The 10,811-nt window shown below is 43.5% G+C and overlaps 1 protein-coding gene across 1 annotated transcript; it reads left to right on the top strand.

Annotated features, from left to right (window-relative positions):
* Nucleotides 1–348: 348 nt before the first annotated feature.
* shc1 (SHC (Src homology 2 domain containing) transforming protein 1) lies at nucleotides 349–10,765 on the top strand. The gene is given in 13 exon segments (XM_054621254.1): nucleotides 349–649; nucleotides 652–1,091; nucleotides 1,507–1,577; nucleotides 2,156–2,219; nucleotides 3,232–3,351; nucleotides 4,573–4,626; nucleotides 5,000–5,051; nucleotides 5,796–5,922; nucleotides 6,013–6,160; nucleotides 6,478–6,535; nucleotides 6,773–6,889; nucleotides 7,475–7,731; nucleotides 7,898–10,765. Coding segments are annotated over 13 exon segments (1,815 nt in total). The 5' UTR covers nucleotides 349–471; the 3' UTR covers nucleotides 8,027–10,765.
* The last annotated feature ends 46 nt before the right edge of the window (nucleotides 10,766–10,811 follow it).

The raw sequence follows: 10,811 nt of genomic DNA, 5'->3' as shown, positions 1-10,811 counted from the left end.
CCGGCCCCTCGCTATTAAGTCGGTTTTACATTGTGGTGAAATGAACACTTTTTCGGCGAGTTAAGACCATTTCATCATCAGTCCCTGTGAACACAATGAACACTGATGCAGACTTAAAAAGTGAACTGAGGACAACATGATCTGCCCTGGTGCACTAAAAACAAACTTTGTTCATCTGCATCCTACCATTATCTGGGACACCCCACTTTTCCTCTGCGCCTTCTCTCATTCTGCTTTCATTGTGGAAGGAGACGTTTTTAAAGCAGTTTGGTTTTGGCCGCCTGGTAACGAGTGGAGGACAGACAACCGGACAGATGGATGCAGCTCTTACGCTGAGGGAGACAGACAGATGGCCGTGTGTCCTTTTAGAGAAAAACTTTGAATACTGAGACAAAGAGACTTTGATTGAATCACTAGAGCCTGTGTGGACTTGTGCGGATATAAACAAAAACTGTTCACTGCAGCTTCACTATGGAGCTTGTCCCAAAAACCAAGTACACCCACTTTCGGAGTGAATCGCTGAGCTCAACCGATGAAACAAACTCCAATCCATCATCGTTCCCTCCGTCCAGTCCAGCCACCCCGCTCACTCCCTCCCCTGGTCTGCCTTCTTCTCTCTCCTCCTCGTCTCTCACTCCTATCTTGCCCCCTCTTCTCCCCGCCCGGCCGAGAACAGCCCCACCACCCTCTGCTCGTTCTTCCCCAGGATGGGATCCCTTCGCCTCGGAGTCTCTGCGACCCTTCTCCCAGGACTCAAGGCCTCGAGCAGGCCGCAGCAGCCTCACGCTCCTGCCGAGTTCTCTGGGGACGACCGGAGCAACTCCAGCTCCTCCCCTCCGCTTCATCACACACTTCCCCCTTTAACCGCTCCTTCTCCCCCTCCTCGACCTCCTCTGCAGGACATGAACCGGCTGGGAGGGGCGTCCAGGAAGGCCCGGGCGGAAGGAGCAGCCAGGAAGGCTCGGGTGGAAGGAGCGCAGCTGGGAGGAGACGAGTGGACGCGCCATGGCTCCTTTGTCAACAAGCCCACCTGCGGCTGGCTGCACTCCGACAGTGTGGTCAGCACCACCGGCGTTTCCTACAGTGTACGGGTAAGTGAAGGGCACACTTTCACTAACCCCCTTACTAATCAATCTATCTATCTATCTATCTATCTATCTATCTATCTATCTATCTATCTATCTATCTATCTATCTATATATATATATATATATATATATTATATATATATTATATATATATATATATATATTATATATATATTATATATATATATATATATATATATATATATATATATATTATATATATATAGATATATCTATCTATATCTATATATATATATAATTACACATCTTTCTTACCAGACGGTTTCTTTGCATATATACACCCTCCTCTCACATTTTTTGAAACTGGAACACAGGAATGCGTGTTCCATCTGTCCAATGGGACTGTGATGCAGGAAATGTCCGATGCTAATGCGTTGCCTTCCTGTTTCCTGTGCAGTACATGGGCTGCGTGGAGGTGCTGCAGTCGATGCGAGCGCTGGACTTCAACACCAGAACTCAGGTCACCAGGTGAGACTGAACACAGCTCATCTGTTGGTTGCTGGCTTGTCATTTCTCTAATTTAATCTCTTGTTGGTGCATGGTAGGAGTGTGCTCAGACTCATATATCTCTTTGTCTGCTAACTTGCCGTCTGACCCACTTCTGCTCCCTTTTTTTCTTGCTTGCTTGCTTCTCTCTTGAGTTGGCATCTGACTGTGTCTGTTCATGTGTGTGTGTGTGTGTGTGTGTGTGTGTGTGTGTGTGTGTGTGTGTGTGTGTGTGTGTGTGTGTGTGTGTGTGTGTGTGTGTGTGTGTGTGTGTGTGTGTGTGTGTGTGTGTGTGTGTGTGTGTGTGTGTGTGTGTGTGTGAACACGCCTGCAGCTCTCCCAGCCCCTTAAATTAGAAGGTTCTGGAATCTTGGTGGTTTCCTTTTAGTTTCCGTAGCGATGTATGTTTGTCTCCATGGCAAAGACGAGCACAGTTTAGGGGACGATAAATTAAATCACCCGCCTCCAGATCCCATTTAATCCACATAATGGTGATTCCGGGAAGGTGTGAGCGGTTAATGACGTGCTATTGAAACACTTGCATGTTGTCCATGTTTCAGGGAGGCGATCTCTGTGGTGTGCGAGGCGGTGCCCGGAGCCAAAGGAGCCCAGCGCAGGAGAAAGGTACACAGCGTGTTCACCAGCACACACCCTTACACGGCATTATTTATTTATATGGCTTAAGTGGACGGCAGTGGGAAAGGTTCTCTGGGTAAGAGCTAGATTTAGCTTGATTGTCCACTCTGTGGTCAGTTGGCTATTCAGTCACACACTCTCCCTTGCACACGCACACATCTTGATTTAGGATGATTGCACACTTCTGCGGTTAGTGGGCTGCTCGCAGGTAATTACCAATCACTCTCTGGTCTCCCTTTTCCCGCCCTCTCGTCACAAGGGAGGCTGGAGAGACGGGGTAGTAGTTTGTGAGGAGCCATTGTTAGGCCAGAGAAGCTTTACAGACGAGCAGACCCAGCCGACAGTCTGCGTGTGTTCAGACTTCATGTGTCTATGTACACTGTAAAACTAAAAAACATCCACCCAAACAGTCCATAAAACAGGTGGCTAAATCCAGCGGCCTGTTGCCACAGTGGGATTTGACCGAGGAATGTCTGGCGCACCAGACAAAACGCAGTTAAAGGATGTAAACTAGAATAGCTAAAACCTGGTCTAGTCCCTCTGGTTTGGCTGGACTGAGGTCAGTGTGGCTCAGCATTGGGCGTCCTGCCCCGATGCAGTCTTTCTTCTCACAGCGCACGCCAGATATTCTGGAGCAGTTATGGAGGAAAGCCATGAGAACAGGAGGAGGATTGGGATAAATGGGCTAGCACAGTAGTGCTGGCGCGGCTATGCGTGATGCTCTTGGCCCGGCCTTCAGTACGTGAACTGTCCTGTCTGCTCTCCATTGGTCACAGTTGGCCTTGGAGACAGGATCACTTTCACAATTGCAGCTGTTCTTCCACTCCCACACACACAGGCATGTCAACGCATGCACCCCCCAGGCTCACGCACAGGCAGGGAAGACTCAATGGACTATCACAAATAAAAAAAAAAAAAAAAAAAAAAAAAAGGCCTGTTGTTTTCCGTTTGTGCACCTTGTGTGTTTTTTACTCATTGACCGCATCCCTGTCCTTCGCAGCCTTCCTCTCGCTGTATGACATCCATCCTGGGGAAGAGTAACCTGCAGTTTGCCGGCATGACAATCAGCCTCACCATCTCGACCAGCAGCCTCAACCTGCTGGCCGCGGACTGTAAACAGGTAAGACCGAAAACCAGCTCACTCTTGAAGCTGCTTTTGTGTGAATTTTCTTGCTCAAAAACGCCATCTTTGAGGTAGATTTGTCCCTGATCGCCAGAGATTTGACTGTGACTCAGAGATGCGTCTGATTGTTAGAGCGCTGTTGTAGCCAGAGGTAGACTCGCTACCCAGAGTGCACTTAGCCTGTGCAGTTTACTGAAGCAGAGTAAACCTGAGGATCTCTCTGCTTGAGGGATTTCATGTGGATTTAGGGATTATACAGACTTACTTTTTTAAAGGTCAACTTCCGGATGGCAGTTTTTTCAATGAAATTGTAAACGTTTTCTATTTTTATCATCCTCATGTTATCGGAATTTATTGTAATATTTATTTTTTGTTGTTTGTCATTTCAAAGCTTTTTTCAGAATGTAAACTGCATAAATATTGTTCGTTATCGCTAAGTTATTTTATGATAATTTCCGAGGATGTGTTTTAAAAGATGCATGTCAATTATTCCTACTGCTTTCACGCTCTTAATTAATTAATGATATAATGAGATTTTCACAGAATTATTTTAAACAATATAAAACATAATGATAATTAAGAAATAACTTTTTATTATATATATTATATGAAATATATATTTTAACTGGACTTTGACCTGTCTTAAAGCCACAACCTAACCCACATTATCTCTGTGCACTCTGTGTGTTGTGACCTTTTGGGGATACTGAGATAAACTTATTTGCCTCATTTATTCTGGAAGCAGCACAAATCACTCTTAACCATCGTCTGTACTCCTGCATCGCCACGGGGCAGGATGTGTTCCTCCGTCTATGAGTTAATAGCTGCTAAAAGATGTTTATTTCTTTGGGGAGATGGTATACAGTAGTGTAGTGCACACACACTAACACGTAGCACAAAGAAACATACCATTCACATGTATCCATTCACAAATGAACCCACAGATATGGACCACTCATTGTGCTAATGTTGTTATTGATCCTACATGGGCGGTTATTGCAGACTGTTTAAAAAGGTGTTCCATCCTCCGTCCCACTTTATCTCTGCTACACTTGATGCCGCTCAATGGAGGAAAAGAGCACTTTTCTCAGTAATGATTCCACGTTTGTCTCTCCATCCACATGCTTTCATCTCACTTCCCACATACTTCATGTCACCCACGTTCTCTCCTTTTGTCTCTCTCCTCCCTCTCTCTCTCTTTTTTCTTTTTCTCCACAGATTATCGCCAATCATCATATGCAGTCCATCTCCTTTGCCTCTGGAGGAGACCCAGTGAGTCACTCTCTCTCTCTCTCTCTCTCTCAGCTCAATCTCACTCTGGCCTTTTTCCATCTTTCTTCAGCCTGCGTATCCTTCCTTCCTGTCTTCTGTCATTGTCTATTCCTTGAATGCCACTCACTCCATTAATGCCTCGCTGGTTCTGCAGTCTTTCTCTTTCAAGCTTGATCTTGTTACTTCCTGTCATTTCTCTTTCAGCTCAATGTTTTATAGCCTCTGTTATTACTAACAGATTGCAGCTTCTGCTTTATCTCTTTCTTCTTGTTTCTTTCAACCTTTCTATCCTAAACCTTTCCTTCACTTTGTCTTCCAATCAATTTTTCCCCTTCCCCTCCTCTCCCTGACTGTCTCACCCTGTCTCCCTCAGGATACAGCTGAGTACGTAGCATATGTGGCCAAAGACCCGGTCAACCAGAGAGGTGAGCAGAAACGGCAAAATGACGCCTTCACTCAGGCAGCATCTGGCAAAACAGACAGTTTAAAAAAATAAATCATATTTAAATGGTCCAGTTTAAACTGAACTCTGACCGTGATGCTTCAGTAAATGAGTTGCAAATTTTCTCTCTAAATTCTGTCTGATTGGCTACACAGATGTTGACATTGCACTTTCAGCAATTACTGTAAATAAATTCTATAAAATATAAATGAATCCTATTAAATAGAAGATATGGCTCTATTTATTTCTTACTCTCATTTGACACACAGCCCACTGGAGACATTACAGTCAGTGGGCAGAGTGAAGAAGGAAACGGTACGTTTACCACCAAATAGGCATAGCTAAGTACCGGGGCTGTTTTTAATTGTTTGGCACAATCTGCTTTATTATTGCTTATGTGATAAATATATATACATGGTTCTTTATTTTCCATGCAATGATGGCAACATGTGCATTAAGGTTCTACCAACACACAATAAGACTTTAAACATTTCTTATGTTTTCTTTGAAAACTGGTAGGTAAAGTGAATGGCTTCTTTCTTTCAAGAAATGACTACCAATGTGTCCTCGAGCAAGGCACATTTACATGAATGTGCTGATTCTGAAAATGCAGAAGCAGACACAATTTGATACTTTGCCTGCAGTTTGATTTGCCTGAGTACATATTTCATTCAAATACATGTCGCTGCAGCTTCCTTGTGAGTCATTTCTGCCTCCTCTCTTTCAGCGTGTCATATCCTGGAGTGTTCAGAGGGTTTAGCCCAGGAAGTCATCAGCACCATCGGTCAAGCCTTTGAACTGCGGTTCAAACAGTACCTAAAGAACCCCCCCAAACTGGTCACACCTCATGACAGGTACATGTAAAAATAAAATAAAAATTCCCTCACATGGGCCCAAAATGTGAGCTTGTCACCCATAATCTGTGTCTACATGTTTCCTCTCAGAATGGCTCCGTTTGACGGCTCTGCATGGGAGGAAGAAGATGATGAGGCTGCTCCACCTCCTGACGTCCCTTACTATAATAATTTCCCTGGAAAACAGCCTCCCCCTGGTGGACTGATTGACATGAGGACCCGCCCAGGAGCCACGCTTGTGAGAAAACTGCACATAAACAGAAGGGGGGGGGGTGTGGGGGGGAGAGAGATACTCATACACATGCTTCAACACATCTAAACACCACTCATACCGCAGTTAAGAGAAGATACACTTGTAGGAGATTTGATAACTGTACAGAAAGTGTCAGACATGCCTAGCTCTGAGCCTGGGAAAATAAAAGGAAATAGCTGTTGCTTGGTTTGTGATAGATAAATCATCATTTAACCTTTGTAACCCTTATAATAGTAATCTATTTATGTATGCCCACATTCGGCTGTGAGTCATTATTTGTTTGTTTGCCTTTGTGTTTGCAGCCGTATGGACAGCCAGGCCAGAATGACATTCACAAGCAGCCTCTGCCGCCTCTACCAGGTGAGTCTCTGCCTGTCCCGTCCGTCTGCATCTCACTCTGTCATTCATTCTAGATCGGGAGAAGATTGTCATCCACGCACAATTAGGACAGAATTCAGTCACGCTCTTGTGTCTTTGTTACTTTGTTTTATCTTGGCTTGGCTAGTGAAAAAGCCATTAAATGTGCACTGGCTGATGAGGAACTGGTCAAGGTTCCTGGTCTTTCTTCATTTGTTTTTTTTTTTTTTCTTCTTCCAGTTGGTGCCAAAGAAGGGGGACGGGAAATGTTTGATGACCCTTCATACGTCAACGTGGACAAACCCCGCCTCCCAGTTGCAGCTAATGGGAATGCTCACAGAGATGCTTTTGACATGAGTAAGTGCCATGTTGTGTTGGGTATATCACACCAGCTTTAGAAAACCAAGTTAAAATGGATTGCTGTCTCAACACACTCAACAGTGCAGGTAGACAGAACAATTAGAAAAGGTGATAAAATGATTTTTTGCAAATGACAAGATGTGTGCATTGTAATCAGAATGACCTGAATTACTAGTAACACAAAGTTGCAATTGTTTTACCATGTGGAAAGTATAGGTATTAATTATTGACTAAGGAGAGGAGCAGAGTAGTGTGTACTGTACAGACAGGATAATTGAAGAGACGAGCTGCCCACAGACGGCAGTCCTGGAGGAGGATAAGGGAATTAGAATGCCTCCGTCCATTACAGGGCCATTTTATGTAACATGATTGGTTGAATGCCTAAAGCTTTTCACATTAAAGACACAGTCCACTATCAGTGTTTAGCATGCAACAGTCAAATCATGTGGTTCGCTTGGACAAGGTCCATTATTTTGGTTCTAAATGGAAAGTAGAAGACAATTTTTCCTATAAAAATATGCATGTGTAGTTTTCGATAGAGAAATACAATATCACAAATGTATGTGTATTTATGTTTTCAAGAGCCATTTGATGACGCCCTGGGAGTCTCCGGGCAAGGCGGGCAAAACTCTGTGACAACGGCGCCCCCTCTGGTGCAGCAGCTGCAGGGCGAGGCCTGGTTCCACGGTAGCTTAAGTCGCAGGGAAGCAGAGAGGCTGCTGACCCGCGATGGAGACTTTCTGGTGCGAGAGTCTGGGACCACGCCCGGACAATACGTCCTCACGGGACAGCAGGGGGGTCAGCCCAAACACCTGCTACTAGTCGACCCAGAAGGAGTGGTGAGTCAGGGAGGGAGGAGGATATCATAAGGGCGAGAGGGATTACAAAGGGGAGGGAGAGGCAGGAATGGGCAGGGGGCCATTTTGGAAGTAGTGTGTTCCTGACATGTATCGGTTTGAATGCAAACTTGCCTTTTAATGTTTGTTTTTTTATTTTGTCTTTTAGGTCCGTACAAAAGACCATCGGTTTGAAAGTGTGAGTCACCTGATCAGCTACCACATGGACAACAGGCTCCCCATCGTCTCAGCTGGTAGCGAAGTGTGTCTGCAACAGCCAGTAGAACGCAGAGCCTGACAATACACACACACACACACACACACACCAATGAATTCACTCCACCAAATATACACACGCTCCTGCAGCAATTAATCACAAGACAAACACACCTTCATATGCTACTATACACACTTCAACGCTACACTTAACACACGCATACAATAATACATATGCACGCAACATTGCAAAGAAAGCCAAAAAAAGAAAAAATAATCACCAGTTTTTCTGTTAAATCACTCACTTGCTGCTGTTGCTACGTATTCCCGTCCTTTTCTGAAAGCCAAACTGTGACCCGCAGTCTTCGACACCCAACAACTATCAGGCGCAACACTCCACAACGGAGAAGCACTGCTGCAATTTCTCAACAGCCTACTGTGAACCAGGGAGGAGCCCTTTGCTAATTTCAGATGGGGCAGAAAACAAATGCAATTTTATTTTTTTTTAAAGGAAAAAACTAATCTTAAAATGCGAAAATGAAAAACAAAACAAACTGAACACTTTACTAATACATGGAATCTTGTACAAAAAACAAATGTGGAACTGAAACAAGAAGAAAGGAGCATAAATGGGACAACCAATGAGATTTTCTGTGCTTTCAAGCATATGTTGTTTCAGTCAGGGAAATGATTTCCCTCCTCAGACTGTTGCTGGAGCACGTTAGGCTGAACGCAAACTGGACGGTAATGGTTCTTTGTTTCAGAGACAGACCCAGGCTCAAGCATGAACTCTCCCCTCAAGTGTCACTGGAGCACTTCAGCAGTAAACCTGACTTTGAAAAAAAAAAAAATAGGTTATTATGCATTAACGAGTTTGCTTCCAACCTAATCAGGAGGGCCACCCTACCCCCAACCACTCCCCTTTTAAGGACTTTGAACTTTGACCCCCGGAGTGATACCTGGTGATGATAAAAGCCTGTATGCATAACTGGGGGACTGCTATACCAATGACCATGTTCTTTTTTTATTTCCATCTGTTATCTTGGGACTTATCACTTGTTGGACATTCTGAGTTGAGGAGGATCTAAACAGCTGTATCTGCCTAATCTCTCCGCAAACACAGACACACATACACCTTTAGAACACACACGGTCTGCACCACCTGTCGTGCCAAAGAACATGAACTTGGTCGCTAACAGCAGAGAAAGCCATGACAATTATCAGCAGTTATCTTGTGTGCTTTCAGCATTGGGAGCAGGTTTAGATTTAGAAAGCATATTAAAATGAGCCTGCTTTAAAGGGGAGACGAATCTAGGCGATTATGCCTGAATACATCATCAAAAAGGGGATTTTTTTTAAAGTAAATTGTGCGTTGATGTCACCCACAAACACAAGAACAACTACATTAAGAAGAGCATCACTTTGACTGTTGCTTTTTTGGACTCCTTAGTATGTGTTTGCACTGACAATCTATGGGTTATATCTTTACAGAGGATTCTGACTGAAAGCAAAAGAGAGTAGAAAAAAGAGGAACCCCTTTAAACGTTGGCTAATGAGAGACGTTGGAATAGTCAAAGCATTGAATTTCCCTTTGCAAAAAAATGATGCAAAATATGACATTGTAACCTGTAATTTTGTGTATTGTAATGTTGCTTTATTTTTTAAATCACTTGAGGGAATAATGTCCTTTTTGAAAAAAAAAAAAAAAAAAATGAAGTGGTTTGGGGGAGCATTGCTAATGTTAAACCAAATGTTGTTGATGCTGTTTTCACAACCTTTTGAGGATCCGGAGGGGGAGAGGTTCACGCTATTGTTTCTCCTTTCCTCTTCCTCCTCCCTCAGTTCATGATGATGATGATGATGATGTTGTTTTTTTATATATTTTTAATTGTGCCTTGTTTTTTCAATGCAGTCACATCACTTCAATGCAGTCACCTTATGTACTTAATTCAAATGTAGAGGACTACAGGAGAATCTTACACAAGCCTCTCAGTTAAAGAAAGACTGTGCAAAAATGACACTCCATTAAACACACAAACGGATCCAGTGATGGCAATCTCCTCTGATGCACGTTCTTGCATACAGCTTATAGTCACAGATACTTGATGTCACCAATCAGGGTGGGGGTATTTCCTGACCATCTGTAAATAACATCAGCTTTTGAATGGTCAGCTTAGTATCGGATCGATGTTCTCATAGTTGTATCTTTAACGCAGTATTTGATAAGTAACAGACACCACAGCACTGAGGTAGCCCTTCTTAAAGACAGTTGAACTTGTGAAAGAGATCGAGGCAAAACTCCTGAAATATGAGAAGGAATCTTTCTACTGTCCTCAGACCCTGAAGTGGGCTTACATCCAATCTTACATGCACACACACAAACACACACATACCAGAGTGACAGCTGGGACAGTCAGACACTCACTCTGCCTGTTCAGGTGTTTGTAGGTCAGAGATAGGATACCAGAGCTTTAAGATCTGCCATTACTCTGTGAGCGTGTGCTGCAACACACCCACCTGCCCCTCTGCATCATTAGTGAATGGGTCTTGTGCTATCATCGCTCATCACAGATGCCTTTTGTTGCATGAAAATCTTTTTAAAATGTGTTGTTTGTCGTTGGTGGTGGTGAAAGTGTTGATGTTGTTGTACTTGCGTTAATTTGTGAAAGCCAAAGGTTACTTTCAAAAAGCGTGCACAGATTGATTTTTACTTTATATGTTTCTGTTTTAATACTTTGTTTTTTGTTTGTTTATAGGGAAACATTTCTGTTTACACCTGTATCTGAAAATATAGATTGCATATATAAATACGTATATCATTCATCTCTCTTTGTGAGTTTGGCTTTTGATACGAGTAACTGTGTGTT

This window comes from Anoplopoma fimbria, chromosome 20 (assembly GCF_027596085.1).
Source record: "Anoplopoma fimbria isolate UVic2021 breed Golden Eagle Sablefish chromosome 20, Afim_UVic_2022, whole genome shotgun sequence".
Classification (NCBI taxonomy): Eukaryota; Metazoa; Chordata; class Actinopteri; order Perciformes; family Anoplopomatidae; genus Anoplopoma; species Anoplopoma fimbria.
Note: the sequence above shows the minus strand (reverse complement) of the source record. Positions and strands in the feature narration are given on the sequence as shown.